The sequence below is a fragment of the Narcine bancroftii genome, chromosome 5 (assembly GCF_036971445.1).
Source record: "Narcine bancroftii isolate sNarBan1 chromosome 5, sNarBan1.hap1, whole genome shotgun sequence".
Lineage (NCBI taxonomy): Eukaryota > Metazoa > Chordata > Chondrichthyes > Torpediniformes > Narcinidae > Narcine > Narcine bancroftii.
The window spans coordinates 186,130,748-186,147,765 of NC_091473.1; the positions used below are offsets into that span (position 1 = coordinate 186,130,748).

The following is a 17,018-nucleotide window of genomic DNA, read 5'->3' on the forward strand; positions in this document are numbered from 1 at the left end:
ACGGAAAGGGGAGGGGACAGGGAAAGGGGAGGGGAGGAGACAGGCACATACACCTGTGGCTCTGAGCTGGAATTGTTTGCACCCCTTCCTCTCGCGCGGTTACCTGACGTGGTTGCCACGGAACTGCGCGAGGACACCGTCACCGTGGAGTTGCTGACCAAACTGAGGCCCAGGCTGCTGCCACCCCCCAGAGCGTTGGAGACGCTGGCTGAGGGGGCTGCCGACACCGTGCTCGCTGCTGTGGCAAAAGTGCTGGGGGGCGGGTGAAGGTTCGCTTCGCTCTCCACGCTTGTGTGCTGGCAGACGGTGCAGACAGAGGCAAAGTTAACAGGAGTGTTGCGAGGAATCAGTGGCCGAGAAACTGCGCACCGTGGCAAAATCAGAGGCGTAGCCCTGTCCCAGAAACCTCCCCAAGTCCAACCATAACCAATGTCCTCCTGACAAAATACACCCGCCCCCACTTCTCTTCCTCCTTCCTACAACCCACATCCTTTTCATCCTCCCCACTCCCCTACCTCTTTCCTCCCTCCCCCACTTCCTCCTCCTTCCTCTCCTCTAGTTCCTCCCACACCCCCCCCTCCCCCCAGAAGTACGATGGCCCATTTCTTTGGGGCCTGTCTCTCTCGCAGGGCAGTTGGGTGGATTCAAAGCCCCTCTGTCTTAAATAGGGAGAGCAGTCCAAGTGTTTCTCCGTGGAAGCGGTGTCGGAAAGCGAGAGCACTAACTGCGAATAGTTACACGTTCGATCGTGTCTTTTGCAGTCCCATGGGGAGAGAGGGAAAAGAGGGAATGAGAAAGGGGGAAACGGAGAAGGAGAACAGGAAAGGGGGAATAGAGAAAGAGAACAGGAAAGGGGGGGAAAATGGAGAAAGAATGGGAGTGATAAATAGCAATAAACTGATGTGGTTGCACCAGAAGAGACAAAGAGCATTGGTGGAAAGCTCTACAGAAGTATTTCCAGAGACCAACTTGTCATATCCAAAGTGATGAAATTCCAGAGGTCAGTAGTCCCTGACTGGGGGACGGGGCAAGTGTTTGGGCAGGAGTCCGTGCATGGGATGGGTAGCAAGGGCTGCTGGTGTTTTAATTGAAGAATCTCAGTGCCACAGCTGTTCAGCCAGCATAGACATAATGGACCAGACTTCTCCATGGTGGACCATGGAAGGGCAGAATGGACTCAATGGTTGTGGAGGCTGGTACAATAGGGACATTTAAGAGACTCTTCAATAGGCACATGGATGGAAGAAAAAATAGAGGATTACAAGGTAGGAAGAGTTTAGTATTTTTTTGTAGTAATATACAGGTAGTCCCCGACTTACGACTGTTATCGGAACCGAAGAATCGGTCGTATTTCGGAATGGACTCGTCAGAATTTTGCCCGTGCGCATGGAGAACTGAAGTCTTAAAGCAAACTTTTTAAAATCATATCTTTTTTCTTCGTAGATTTTTTGATGCATTTGACAAACTATAACAGGGACACAGGGCATGTAAGAGCCAAATTGTTAGTCAGCGTTCCGGGGTCCATATGCTGGGCGAGGCCATCTTGATTCCTGTGCACGAGTCATCGGTTGGCACATGAGCGGTGGGTTGGCGTACTGAAGTTTGGTTGGCGCATGCACAGTGGGTTGGCGCATTGGAGTTCAGTTGGCACATGCACGAGAGTTAAGCACCCTGATGGTATTGAATTCGCACCCTGAAGTTTTGTGCATGCACCAACCAACTCCCAATATGCCAACCCAACCGTGCATGTGCCAACCGAACACCGATATGCGAACCCACTGCACATGCGCCAACTGAACACTGATGTACAAACCCACTGCGAATGTGCCAACCGAACACTGATAGGTGAATCCACCGCGCATGTTCTAACCAAACACTGATAGGCGAACCTACCATGCATGTGCCAAACCAAACACCGATATGCCCACCCACCGCACATGCACCAACCGAACAACAATAGGTGAACCCACTGCACATGCGCCAACCGAACTCCAATACACCAACCCACCACGCATGCACACAGGAATTGAGAAGGGCACACCCAGCCTCTGGACTCCAGGACGCCGACCAACAATTTAAGTACGCACATTTTGGCTCTTGCATGCCTGTATCCCTGCTGTAGTTTGTCAAATACAACATAAACCATGTAGATTTCAGAGTTTTTATATATATATATATTTTAAAATTCAGTCATATGTGTGGATGGATGTAACTCGAGAAGGTCGTAAGTTGGGAGTACCTGTAAACAGTAGGTCGGCACAACATCAAGAGCCAAAGGGCCTGTACTGAGCTGTAGTGCTCTGTGACCTAAACTGGACTGCTTCAATGGGTAAGCAATCCATAAACTTTGAGCAGAGTCTAAAAAGCCCATAGCCGAGAAAGGTTTAAACCTTTACCATTCAGGTACCTGTATGAAGGTCTTTTAATGTAACAATTGTACCCACCTCACCATTTCCTAGGCTCACCTGACCTGTGAGTGAAAGAAACATTCTGTTCTCAGATCTATGGGCCCTGGTCATTGGCCTTCAGAAAGGGAAATGAGTCCTGCCTACTCTTGCTCTCGACGAAACGGTAGGGCAACAGTGAGATCTCTGGGCCTGAGGTGCCAATACCCGATTTACCAAGGCTCTCGCAATGGGGGCACAGTATGAGTGGTACTGTAGCATCTAACCAAGCCACAAGCCAAACAATCCCCAGAGACCCCTTCTCCAGCAGAGAGTAATTGTGGGTGGTTGGGGGAGATGTGGGGGGGAAATTTCTCCAAGATACACTCAATGTCAGCCTCTTTTCAAAGGTGTCTGGAGGAACCATTTCTGGTTACTTGCTTAAACAGGGTGAAGACATCATTATGATATGAGGGATCCCAAGGTGAAGAGTTAGGATCTTGCGGTCAAGTTGTACAAGGATGGGTGAGGCCAAACTAGTGTGCAGTTTTAGTCACCTAACTACAGGAAAGATAGCAATAAGATTGAACGAGTGCAGAGATTTACTGAGTTCTGGGGAAAGGTTCTTATTCCCTGGAGCGCTAGAGAATGAGGGGAGATTTGATGGAGTGATACAAAATTGTGATGGGCAAGCAGGCATCTCCCATGGAGGTTGGGCAAGACAAGAACTAGAGGATGTGAGTTAAGGAAGAAAGGGGAGATGTTTTGGGAAAACATTGTGGGGGAATCTTTCAGGCAGAAGGTGGTGGAACAAGCTCCATTGTGACATTTAAGAAAAATGTGGACAGATACATGGTTGGGAGGGGTATGGAGGGCTATGGTCCAGATGCAGGTCAGTGGGACTAGACAGAATGATGCTCTGGCACGGACTGTATGTGCCAAAGAGCCTGTTTCTGCACTGTAGTGGTCTGTGGTTCCAAGTGGGTGGAGAAACACCTCCAGGCAGCCATCTGGGGTTAAAGGCCTGGGTTCCTGAACACTGGAGGAATTGGGGAGGGAGAGGAGAGAGAGCGAGTGAGAGCGAGAGAGCGAGAGAGAGAGGGAGAGAGAGGGAGCGAGAGAGAGAGAGCGAGAGAGAAAAACATGGAAAGAAACAGAGTTCCAGCTTACCAAGTGGGTTGATGTTGATGTACGTGCTGAGGAAGAGGAGAGACTGTTGCTCTGTTGGGTAGATGGAGTACTGTGGGGGCAAGAGAAGAAAATTATACAGAAAATCCACAATGCATTGTCAAACCCCTGCTGTTTCACCTTTAGCAGAGGGAGGGGAAGAGGGGACAATTTTAGCATTACACCATTGTGCACCTGTAAATCCCTTCCTCCCACCGAAACCAGCAGCACCCAATGACTGGATGAAGAAAGGCGGTGGCAGATGGCAATCAGGGCAACATCCTCCCACCCTGATCAAACGTATCTGGGCTCTGCTGCAATATTCCTGGGGAGAAAGCTCTAAGAGAGCGGTTAAGGTGTGAGTAAAATTCTCTCACCAGCAGGCCTGTGGAAAGCGAGACGCGCTGCGGGTGCTCACCTGCTTTGCTGGGCGTTGGTAGTGCTTGGGAGCTCCTCGCTATGGCCGAGGCTGGCCAGGGACGCAGGGTGCTGGCTGTTGGACGTCAGCAGCGACGTTGCAGGAACTGCATTCGAGAGTGAAGCCATGCTGGACACTGCAGGCGGGTCAGACTTCACTGCAGTGCCAGCTGCAGCTACACAGAGAAAGAGGGGTGGAGGTAGTGAGGTCCGCGGAAGCAAGAAACCCCTACCCTTTCCACACAGATGTGAATATTTGCGCTGAATTATACTCGCCAGTCACACATCTGCGCAGGAGCGCACTATTCCCACCGCGGCTTTTAATCCCATTCCCTAGCTCCTGCAACTCTTTCCATCTTCAGGGACAAGTGCAGTTTTTGCTCACTTATCTGCAGGAAAGATATCAGTAAGATTGAAAGAGTGCAGAGAATCGGGACAGCACAGTTAGTGCAACGCTGTTACAGAGCCAGTGATCGGGACCAGGGTTGGAATCCCACGCTGTCAGCAGTTTGTACATTTTCTGCATGTCTGCGTGAGTTTCCTTCGGTTCTCCGGTTTCCATTCAAAATGTACCGGAATTGTGGGTCAATTGGGTATAATTGGGTAGCAGGGGCTTGTGGGCCTGTTATCATGCTGTATGTCTAAATTTAAATTATATGAAAGATTTACAAGGATGTTGCTGGGACTTGAGGAACTGACCTACAGACAATGGTAAACGGTTGAGGACTTTATTCTCTGGAGCGTCAGAGAAAGAGGGGAGATTGGATAGAGGTATACAAAATGATGGTGTATATAGTAAATGAGGTTGGGTGACAAGATGAGGTGACACAGTTCACGTGATGCTGTCACAGCGCCAGCGATCGAAGGTAAAGTTGGATACATATATGGACAACAGGTGTGGAGGAATATGGGTCAATGGGAGAAGGTGTTCAGCATGGACTAGAAGGGCTGAACTGGCCTGATTCTGCGCTGCAATTGTTATTTATATATATGGTTCAAATCCGCCGCTGTCTGTAAGGAATATATATGTTCTCTCCGTATCTGCATGGGTTTCCTCCGATGTTTCGAAGATGTGGGGGTTAGTGAGTTCATTGGTCACGTCCATGTATTTGGGTGCCGTGGCTGGAAGGACCTGTTACTGTACTGTATTCTAAAAAAAACTAGAGGACTTAGGTTAATGGTGAAAGGTGACGTGATTAAAGGGAACATTATGGGGAAATTCTTTACGCAGAGAGTGGTGGAACAAGCTGAAGTGGTGACTTGGAGTATTGCGGGCAGTTTTGGGCTCCTCATTTAATGTGCTGGCAAGAGAGAGAGGTTAGAGGAGGTTCGCAAGAATGATTCTGGGAATGGAAGGATTATCATAGAGGAGCGTATGACGGCTCTTGGCCTGTATTTGTTGGAGGTGGGATCTCTTTGAAAGATTTTGAATGCTGAAAGGCGTGGACAGAGTAGACGGAGAAAGGCTTCTTTCCCGTGGTGGGAGAGTCCAGAACAAGATGGCAAAACTTCAGGATGGGAGGGGGCCTCGTTAGAACAGAGATGCAAAGGAATTTCTTCAGCCAGAGAGTGAATCTGTAGAATTTGTTGCCACAGACAGTTGTGGAGGTCAGTTCATTGGGTCTATTTAAGGCAGAGATTGGTATATTCTTGATGTACCAGGGCATCAAAGGCAATGGGGAGAAGACTGGGCAGGGTGGGGGGGGGTGGGGGGGGGTGCAGTGGGAAAATGGATCAGTTCATGATTGAATGACAGGACAGGCAGACTCAATGGGCTGAACCATTTCTTCTCCCATATTCTCCCATGTCTTGTGGAATAAAAATCTAGATGGGTACATGGACAGGTGGGATATGGACTGGGCAGAATAATAGTTTGGCACCACACCCGGCACTTGGTTTGGCATTGTAGTCCACTAAAATCCCCGTTATCAGAAAGTCAAGCAACTGGCCAAAGAAATCATGGAAATAGGTTTTAAAAAAATTGAGTTTAAAGCTGGCGCCCACTAGCGGACAGTTTGCACATCCTCAACCTCAAGCAACCAGCAAATTCATCTATCCAGCCTCCACCAATCCCATAGGTGCCTGATAACAGAGGTCTTGCTATATTTTAACTTCCAAGTTGGGGTGAACTATTAACACCTGGTCCTCTCCACAGCCGAGCTGCCCAATCTGATGAGCTGTTTATCAAGCTGTAAATCAAATTGGGCAGTGGATGCGGAGAGATTGAGGGAGCAAGGGCCAGGCAGATGGAGTTCAATGCTGGTAAATGCGAGGCCATCCACTTAGGAAGGAAAAACAGAAGTTCAGATTACTTAGGGTGGTGGCAGTTAGAGCCATGCCAGCAGCCTGGGTTTGAATCTGACGCTGTCCATAAGGAGTTTGTACATTCTCCCTGTGTCTGCCTGGATTTCTTCCGGCTGCTCAATTTCCTCCCAGCTAAGACACAAGGGCTTTGATGATGTACCAGGGCAGGTATGTGTAATAGGGTGGCGTAGGCTCGTGGCCAGGAGGGCCAATTAATGTTGCTGTATCTCCAAATGACTGATCAAACACTTTAGTGGTAAAAGATTGCAGTGTGCTGTCCTGCAGAGGGACCTGGGAGGGCTTGTGCATGAGTCTCAAAAAGCTGGTCTACAGTGCAACAGGTCATCGAGAAGGCAAATGGGACGTTGGTACTTCATTGCTGGGGGATTGAATTTGAGAGCAAGGAAGTTGTGTTGCAACTGTACAAGTTACAAGTGAGTCCGCATCTGGAGAACTGCATGCAGTTCTGGTCTCCTTACTTGAGGAAGGATCTACTGGCTTTGGAGGCAGAGCAGAGGAGGTTCACCAGATTAACCTACAAGGAGAGATCAAGTCGCTTGGGATTGTACTCGCTGCAAGAACGAGAGGGGATCTTACAGAAATACAAAATTGTCAAAGGGACAGGCCAGTTAAGAGGGTGGAAAGTTGTTTCCACTGATGGACAAAACTAGAACCAGGGAACGCAGCTGGAAGATTTGGGGCAGAGATGAGGAGAAACTGTTTTTCCCAGAGAATGGTGAATCTGTGAAAATCTCCACCCAAAGCAGCAGTATTTAAAATGCAGAAAGATGGATTATTGCGGTTGGGAAATTAAAGCTCCTGCAAACAGGCAGGTGGAGCCAAGTCCACAGCCTTGTTGGATCTGATCTTATCAAATGGTAGAACAGGCTCGACAGCCCGAATGGTCTCTTCCTGATGGGAACAATCTTTCCTGGACTTGCCCTTGCTGCCCTCATCACTGCCTGTACCATCACCCATACCAGCATGACCCTACATTCCAAAGCGAGGGGGAACCCTCCACTCACCTTCAATGGACTGTGACGTCTGTATCGTGCTGAAGCCATTCTGTAAGGGAAGCCAAACGTCAGGACACAGTGTGTAGCAGCCTCCCGCCTCGCCCACCCCCCAACTCCAGTGAAGGCAGCCCCTTCCTTACCTTCACTTGCGTCAGGTCTTTCTGAGGAGAGGAGGAGAGGGAGTTGGAGTAAGGTACCCGCTGGGTGGTGCTCTGCTCGAACTGGGTCCCCGGCGCACCACTCTGAGCTGTGTACGCTGATGTCGTGATGGCATTGGAAGGGTAGCCGGACTCTGGGCTTGGGTTGGAGGTGATCGTCGGCGAGGACTCACTGTGGCGAGAACGAGAATGGCGTAAACTGAGGGGTGAGGTGGGGTCAGCGGAGCAAACTATGCACTCGGAGCAGTGGAAGAAATGAAAGGCGGAGGGTAGAGTGGAGAACATCAAAGGCCACTTACATCGAACACAGGACACTGGCTCCAAATGCCAACTAACTGGTGGTGTGGAGGGAAAACAGTAACATTTCCAACCATACAACACAGAAACAGACCCTTTGGTCCTTTGAGTTTTTGCCAAACCTTTCCCGTCTGGTCCCACTGACCTGCACCCACTCCATGGCCCTCCAAACCCCCCCCCGCTTCCATATATCTGTCCAGATTTTTCTTCTCTGTTAAAATTGAGCCCGCATTCACCACTTCAGCTGGCAGCTTGTTCTACACTCCCATCACACTACCCCCGAGTGGGAGAATGGATCAGCTCATGATTAAATGGCAGGGCAGACTTGATGGGCTGAATAGCCAATATCTGCTCAGGTCTACCTCCAGGATCAAAAAAAGATCTGCCTGTACTATGGAAACAACATTTTATTTTTGCAGCAATTGCACATTTTTATCTATTCTTTGACATTTATTCCATTTCTTTCTCATGCTGCAGTGGTTATTTAATATGTCAGTGTTGGTGCATCCTATGTTTCTGCAGCAAGAAAGAATTTTGATGTTGAACACGTTAATGACAATAAACTTGCATATTCACTTTCTCCTCCACTTCCTCTCCCGCTCCCTCCTCCAATCTAAAAAGTTAAATCCTTTTCTCCCTCCTCAAATGCTTCCTGACCTGCTGAGTGGCCCAGCATTTGATTCCAATTGCCAACATTTTAATTCCATTTATCTTTGAAGTTACCTACTACCTATCTTTTGTATCCATTGTCTCTTTTAAATATTCCCAGCATCAATCCTTGAGGCACACCACAAGTTACAGGCCTCTAGTCAGTCATCCACTCCCACTCTCTGGCTTTGCCCATTAAGATAATGCCCAATTCAATTTGCTAACTCACCACGAGCACCGAGCGACTGAACCTTCCTGATTAACCTCCCATGTGGGACCTTGTCAAAGGCCTTAGTAAAGTCCAAGTAGACAACATCCACTGTCTTTCCTTCATCACCCTTCCTGGTGAACCCCTCGATAAACTCTATAAAATTTGTTAAACATGACCTACCATGGACAAAGCCATGCTGACCATCCCTAACCAGTCCCTGACTATCCAAATACTTGTAAATCCGGTCTCTTAAAACACCTTCCAATAACTTACTTACTAATGAATATTTCCTGCTTTATTTTTTGAGTCTTTTTTAATGACATTAGAACATAAGAAATAGGAACAGGAGCCGGCCATCCGGCCCATTAAGCCTGTTCTGCCATTCAATGTGATCATGGTTGATCTGAGGATCGGCTCATCTCCACCTCCTTGCCCCTTCCCTATATCCCTTAATTCTCCTTCGATGTAAAAATCTATCCAACCTTGTCTTAAATATATTTACTGAGGTCGCCTCCACTGCTTCTTCCCCCCCCACCCCTCGCCCGCCCCCGACTTGCGCTGCCATCTCTCTCGCTCGCCCCCCCACCACTCGCATTGACGTCTCTCCTCCTTGCCCCCCCCCCCCCCCCCCCGACATGCACTGTTGTCTCTCTCCCCACTTGCCAGATTTTGGAGCTTTCGGGATTTTAGATGTCGGGATAAAGGATAGTGTACCTGTACTTACCTTCCTCAATCTTATCTGCCTTTCACAATTCTATGTTTCTATAAGATCCTCTCATTCTAAATTCCAGTAAGTACATTCCCAGGTGACTCAATCTTTCCGCATAGGCCAACCCCTCCATTCCTGGGATCAAGCTGGTGAGCCTCCTCTATTCCACCTCCAAAGCCAGTCCATCCTTCCTCGAGTCAGGAGACCGGAATTGCACACAGTTCTCCAGATGCAGCCTCACCGGGACCTTGTACAGTTGCAGCACAACCTCTCTGCTCTTAAATGTAATCCCTCCAGCAATGAAGGCCAACGTTCCATTTACCTTCTTGGCAGCCTGCTGTGCCAGCAAACCAATCTTTCGCAATTCATGCACAAGCCCTCCCAAGACCTTCTGCACACCAGCATGCTGCAATGGCCTGCCATTTAAATAATATTCTGACCGCCAACATTGCCCTCCGGCTGCCAGTCCCTTGCCCACTCACTCACGTAACCTGTCTTTATCTCTCTGCAGACTCTGTATCCTCTGCACAATTTGCTTTTCCAACAGGTCAAATATGAGCTACCTCACTGATGGCCAAGGACATTTCAAAGTTCAGAATTTCGACTTATCGGTAGTACAAAAAAAAATTCTACTCAAGATAGGCTGTGCAAGCAAACTCGAATAAGAAAATAAATATTCAATAATAAATCTTTGTTGGGAGGAGGAAACCGGAACACCCTGAGGAAACACACGCAGACGCGGGTAGTGTCTCCTCATGGACAGCACCGGAACCTGGGTCGTCGGAGCTGTGACAGTTAAACTACGAGGTTAATCGTGTCAGACTGCACTAGCACCCACACCTCCACCCTCGCCACCGCTCGGGTCCCGGACAGTCCTTCCAAGCAAAGCAATACTTCTCTTGTGAATCTGCAGGGGTCGTCTACTGCATCCTGTGCTCCCATTGTGGTCTCCTCTCCATTGGAGAGACTGCACACAAACAGAGCCCCCTGACTCAGCCTGCTGCAACCTCCCATTTCCATTCCGTTCCCCACTCCCACACCAATATATCTGTCGTAAGCCCTATGCACTGCCAAACTGAGGCCACCCGCAAATTGGAGTAACAACACTGATTATTCCATCTAGGCACTCTCCAACCAGATAATATTAACATCCACATCCAGTTTCCCTTAGCTCCCCAACCCCTAGTCTCCATTTCTTTCCCTCTTCCCTCTCTGTTCAGAGAGCTGAATAATCTTGATTCTGAAGCATTAACTGAAACTCTGGGGGAGCAGGAGACCGGCGCAGGGCACCATAACCACAGAGAGCACCCCACACTGAAGAGGAGACAACCCTACAGGATGGTGAACACAGGAGCAGAGTAGTGAAGGGCTCAGCGGCAGAGGGACCCACGCAGGCTGTGGGCTGCTAGGGACTGGCTCACGAGAACCGGGCGAGAGGGTGCCAAGGGAAAGAGGAGCTCCCAAAGGGCCTTGGGCACTGAAAACTTTCAGATCGGGTCAGAAGTTTGGATCTGAAGCTTGAGTTGACAGGAGTCGATGCAGCTGCAGAGGCTGCTGGAGTCAAAGCCACGGACACTCAGTGACTCTGAATGGACTCTTTTACTTCGCTCTCCCTCTTATTGTAAGGGCGTCGAGCAATGCTAATAGTGACTCTTTTTGCCTTACAGCAGGCAGAAGGACATTTTGTGCAAACATGACAATAAAGGAAGCTTAATCTTGATCTTGGGGCATCAAATGGACCATTCCATCCATCTGGGACACAACCGCTTCCTTAATTGCAGCAACCTGTTGTTTGCCCTCCTTCACTGGACAAATCTGGTCCCATCACATTCAACTCACACAGACCAGAAGATGGCTTCATTGAGCGCCTTGCTCTGTCCGCTGTAAATAGCAGCAATCTCCTAATGACCACCCATTTCAATTCTCAGCCCCGTTCCCGTGCTGACATCTCTGTCTTTGGTCTCATCCACTAGCAGACATACAGGTTGGAGGAACACCCCCCACCCCCCATCTTCTGTCTGGGCAACCTCCAACCGGATGGCATTAACATCGACTTCTCCAGTTTCCATTATTACCCCCCCACCTCCTCTTCCCATCTCTTTCTCCCATCCCAGTGTCTCCTTTCCTTCAAGCTCTGCATTCAGAGCCATCCGCCTTCCCCCAATCATTTCTCAGCTTTTCTCTCCTGCCTTACTCTCCATGTCCCCCTCTGGCTGTTGATCTGTGCCGCACCCTTGCCCCATCTTCCTTCTCCCCACATCGTTATTCAGACACCTGCTTACTCTTTCCTCTTACCTTGATGAGGGGCTCAAGTCCAAAACATTAGTTACACATCTTTCCCTCCTCTGGACACTGTGAGACACTTTTGCGCATTGACTAAATATTACTCCTCTCCATGAGGAAGTTACATCTCCGGCCTAGAATCCGTCCTGGATTTCTATGGATGTACTATTGAGAGCTTGCTGACATACAGTGCAGGAATTTTGCTGCACAAGATCGGAAGGCACTCCAGCAGGGAGTGAAAACGGCCCAATGGATTGTTGGAATGCAATTGCCTCTCTTCAAATCTATTTATGGGGACGGTTTGTTTGGACAGGGCGAGGAATATCATTAAAGATGCCGCACACTTTCACCACAAACTCTTTACTCTCCTACCATTGGATAGATGTTATAGGAGCCTTTGCTCAAAACCTACCAGACTTAAAAAGAGCTTTTGTCGTGAAGCAGTGATAACGTAAAATACCAATTCACGGCACTGAGTGGCACTGCACCTATTACAGAATCAGTCATTTTTTAAAATAATTTATCTTCGAATATTGCAGTCTTATTGTATATGGTTTATTGTGTGGGGTTTTTTGGTATGTGTTGATGCTGATCATGTTTCATTGGCCTGGTACACCAGAATAATGACAATAAAGTGGATCACATTACACCACACAAAGTGTCACAGTTTGCACAATGCTATTACACACCTGAGGCCCAGGTTTGAATCTGGCACTGTCCATAAGAACTTTGAACATTCTCCCCGTGGGTTTCCTGGTTTCCCCCAATTCTCCGAAGAGGTTCGGGGTTGGGTCAATTGGTGCACTTGGATCATGGGCCAGAAGGTCCTGTTACACTGGCTGTATTTCTGAATAAAAATACCAGGTCAAGAAGCAGCCTTCAAGGAAAGGTCTGCGCATTTCCAAGGGGCAATAAATGCTGACATCTAGAAATCACCTGTCACTCTGTTCCTTCAGTTTAGTGGGTGGGCTTGGAGGGGGTGGGGAAGAGAAGAGAATCCAGCGGTTCTGCCTTTACCTTACAGCACTGGTGTAGAGGCTGCTTTGGGATTGGTTCACGGGCACGCTGGTGGTCGGGGTCGACTCGTACTCTGACAACATGGGCTCTGACCCGAACTGCAAAGCCCCAAACTGCAGGTTTAATCCTGGCAGGTCGGCAGAAGCAGGCATTTCCACAGCAGAAGATGGGATCTAGAAAAATGGGGTGGGGGGGGGGGTGTAGAAAGATGGAAAAATGGGTTAGATGTGGAACATGTTCACCATCAGGCACTCTTAACAGCCCTTCTGGAAGTGTGCTGTCGAATGCGCAGCACACTCTGTCTGCCCAGCAGAACACTGAAGTGCTTGCGGGATTTTTCTAACTGAAGGAAGAGAGGAGGCTCACTGTTAGCTGTAAAAAAGGAAAGACTGTGTTTCTGAAGACACTCAATAAACCAATCTCCGCGCCCCATGGGGTAGCCCCCTGCAATGCAACCCACGGGGGACGCCATCCATCCCTGCCAGGGATGCCCCCCACCCCCAACGATAGCTGGGAGCACCTCACTGGGCACAACTCCCTAGGGGTGTCGGCTGGGATGGATCACAGAGGAGAGGCAAGCAAGAGGGGGTTGGGGTAAGATGAGTTAGGACCACTTCCTGTGAATCTTCATTAAGGAGATCGAGCGGTGGTGATCATGAACACTCAATTGGGGCAAGTTCCCCCACCCCACTCGTGACCGAGGGGAAAGGAGGGAGACATTGGTCTGTGAATGCTCTACCTTGGAGGAAATAGAAGCTTTCTTCTTCTGTGGCTTCAGCTTCTGCTGCGCCGGTTGGGGACTGGAGGACTGGTTCTCCGAGGGGCCAGGCGACACTTGGGTGCCGCCGGCTTTGTTTGGCAGAGGTGAGTTTGAAGATGCTGCCGGCTGTTTGCCAGGGATGAAGACTTCCATCATTCTGGAGTTGGAGTAGGACTGGCGCTGCCCGAAGGGAGCATGAACGGACGACTCGGTTTGGCTTTTCATCTCTGGAGAGAGGGAGAGAGAAACACACATGCGGATCAGTACAGCTGCTGCGACGAGAGGGAGGGGAAACAGCGACGGCCCCCTGCGTCACCCTACCTAGGACTGCGATACTGGCTTGGCCAGGCGGAGGTTTAAGCATGGAGATTCTCCTCGATTCAGCGATTCAGGCTTGAGCTCTTCAAAGTGGGGGCAAAACGCAGTAGGGTGTCCAAATAAAATGGTGGGGTGGGGGTCAGGAGGGAAGGCCAGAGGTCATAGGTGGATACAGGGACAAGAGAAAAAAGCTGAGGGGATAGGTATTGGAGGTAGCCTTCTGAATGGAGAGGGAAGGGGTTGGGAGCTGGAGGAAACGGCCCTCACCCACATCTCCTCCATTTCCTGCACATCTGGCCTGAGCCCCAAGACGCAACAAGAACCAGACTCCCATTGTCATCAGTGGCCTCTAACACATTATCCATCCTCCGCAATTTCCACCATCCATAATGTGATCCCGTTTCTCCTTTTCTAACTCCCTCTTACTTTCCGCCAGCTCCCCACCCCCCCCTCCCTCTCTTCAGAAAATGATCCCCTCCCTCAGATCACCTCCGCTTTTATGCCCACCCATAAACATGTGACCTCTTGTTAGCTTGTGCTCCCCCCCCACCCCACCCCACCCCTTCCTCTCCTCTACCCCAGGTCCAAAACATCAGTTACCCCTTGTGTCCTGCACACGTTGTGTGACCTGCTAGCATTGCATTACAACCCTAGTGTCCGTTGACATTCCTGTTTACCTCAAATGGATTCGTGGACAAGAGGAATTGAGAAGGATAGGAAACAAATGAAGGTAAATGGTTCCAGCACAGAACACCTACTCAGTTGGCAAGGGTAAGCTGGTTCGCAGGGCTGGTTCCTTCACTCTTGGCTGGATGGTCTCTCGAGACAGTCCAGCTTGAGGTGAGAGGGGAGAAATTTGAGAGAGATTTCAGGGGCACCTTTGCTCCACCCAGAGGATGGTCAGATACATTGAACGAGCTCTCAAAGGAAGCTACAGAAGGGGGTTCAAAAGATACCTGGGACAGACAAATGGTAAGGAGCGGCTCAGAAGGAGCATGGACCAAGACATGGGCAAATGGGTCTGGCCTTGAATTGCAACTTAATGGAGATGGGCTGAAGATCCAGTTCCGTGCTGATCACCACCACACCCCCAAACTCCTTGCAACCCCCAAGCCAATCAGCGGCGGTTGAATTGTGTTCTTCAAGGTATTCAAGAATTGAACTTTTTGTTGTTCACGTGCACACAAATGCAGCAAGAAGATTTATTCTGTGTGCTATCTAGGCCAGCCAATCCAACGTGCAGTGCCATAATATAAAGTTAGGTACTAAGCAGGTGGAACAGCGGTGACAGAAGTGGAAAATGGGCCAGAAGCAGCTTGATGTGGAAAAAGGTCACAGGCAAAACCCCACCGCCTGCCCGTTTAGCCCCCACCACTTGAGATAGGCAACCCAGAGACCATAGATTCTCGAGAGGAAATGTGCTGCAGCCACATGGGGCGCCGATCGGCCGAGGCCATCCCAAATGATAGAGATACTGGCACAGGGAGTGGAAGCCAAATGCCATTGGTCAGAGGTACCCGGCTGGCCGAGTAGCATCTGCGGGATGGGAAAGAGGGGGTGGTGTCAGCACCCCCACCACCCAGAATGTGCTGCTTACCAAAGTGGCCAAGAACGGAGGGTTGCGACGTGGGCCCCACGTCCCAGGAGGGGGCAGAGTTACTGCTGGGCTGAGTGTGCTGGGCCGCCAACTGCGCCAGGGCCTGAGCGGTCTTCAGCTGTTCCAGGAGCTGGGATCCGGCGCTGTTGCTTCCCTTAGCTTCCCCGACTTCACCAAAGTTCTTACTCAGCATGCTGACCTGGAGACGAGAGGAGTGGGGGAGGATGCAAAAAATAAAAACTTGCCAAATGTCAAGACACGCTGGGGAGGGGGGAAATTCACAGCACAGACACTCAGCCCATTCAATGTCAACTTCCTGCAGCCAAGTCCCATCTCAGCACCAAGCCCCGGAACTGCAAGATTGGGAGTTTATTGTCATACACATAAGTACAATGCAGACATTCTGACGCACTGCAGTGCACAGGTACAACAGTAGAATAAATTAAACTGCCGGAAGGCAGCAGAAGACAGAAAAAGAGATAATAAATATATAAAGGCCCAATTCAAGACAGTTAGTTTAACTGTCAGCTCAATGTTATTACAGCACCAGCGACCTATTTTTCAATCCATGGCTGTCTGTAAGGAATTGCACTAAACCACACTTAGAATATAGTGTTGATAATTAGTTTGTGTTTTTTTTTCCCTTTTTAATGTAACATAGGCTACAAAACCATTTGTTTTACTGCAGTTAAACTCCGATTAACTGAAATCGGATTCTCCAACATCCTCGTTTATCCAAATTTTTTTTAAATTTCGGAGCAACAAGGATATTCAAAACAAATCAGAAATCTTCAATGATCTGAAATTTTTTCGGAGCTGAACTGACCGGGGACATCGAGCTGCCAGATAGTAGCGGGATCCTCAGACTCCCGGCACAAGTGGAGCATCCGTGGGGTAGTGTCATTGATCGGCGGTGGCCAGCATTTTTTTTTGGTGAGGATTAAATATTATTTTAATGCTCAAAAAGCCTTCTCTTGCTGTTTGTTGTTGTTTAAACACAGTTACAAGTGATTTGCTGCTGCTACTGGGCTGCTTTTAAAAAAATGACCAGTTCTCTGAAAAAAAAAACGTTTATCCGAAATAGGCCCGGTCCCGACCATTTTGGATAATCAGAGTTCTACTATATACAAGGTTTGTTAATATTTTATTGTCACGTACCTATGTATTTATTTGATGAAGCTAATAAAAAAAATTGAAAAAGAATATAGTGTTCAGTTCTGGTCACCTCATTACAGGAAGGATGTGGAAGGTTTGGAGAGGGTGTCGAGGAGATTTACCAGGATGTCCATAGCCCTCCATACTCCTCCCATTCACGTACCTGTCCAAATTATTCTTAAATATTAAAATTGAGCCCGTGTTCATCACTTCAGCTGGCAGCTCGTTCCACACTCCCACCACTCTCTGTGTGAAGAAGTTATCCCTGAACTTTTCCCCTTTCACTCTGGTTTGTATCTCACCTACACTCAGTGGAAAAAGCCATCCTATATTTACTCTGTCCATCCCCCTCATAATTTTAAATAACTATCAAATCTCCCCTCATGCTTCTACTCTTCAGGGAATAAAGTCCTAACCTGTTTAAACTTTCCCTGCAACTCAGTTCTTGAAAACCTAGTAAATCTTCTATCTTGAGATCTTTCCTGTAGTTCGATGACCAAAACTGACAACAATGCTCCAATGTCTTACACAACTTTATCACACTTGAATCTTTTTTTTGGGAAGAGAGCTCATGGCC

The 17,018-nt window shown here is 48.9% G+C and overlaps 1 protein-coding gene across 7 annotated transcripts in view; it reads right to left on the reverse strand.

The window, feature by feature from the left end:
- Positions 1-17,018, reverse strand: part of ubap2l (ubiquitin associated protein 2-like) — a 131,467-nt gene that overhangs the window by 23,389 nt on the left and 91,060 nt on the right. For all 7 annotated transcript variants that reach the window (XM_069940160.1, XM_069940164.1, XM_069940163.1 and 4 more), the window contains 8 exons: positions 15,287-15,485; positions 13,351-13,598; positions 12,612-12,784; positions 7,429-7,618; positions 7,298-7,337; positions 3,970-4,144; positions 3,555-3,624; positions 104-296 (listed from right to left, as the gene is read on the reverse strand). In XM_069940160.1, coding sequence (XP_069796261.1) covers positions 104-296; positions 3,555-3,624; positions 3,970-4,144; positions 7,298-7,337; positions 7,429-7,618; positions 12,612-12,784; positions 13,351-13,598; positions 15,287-15,485 — 1,288 coding nt within the window. The remainder of the gene's footprint in view (positions 1-103; positions 297-3,554; positions 3,625-3,969; positions 4,145-7,297; positions 7,338-7,428; positions 7,619-12,611; positions 12,785-13,350; positions 13,599-15,286; positions 15,486-17,018) is intronic.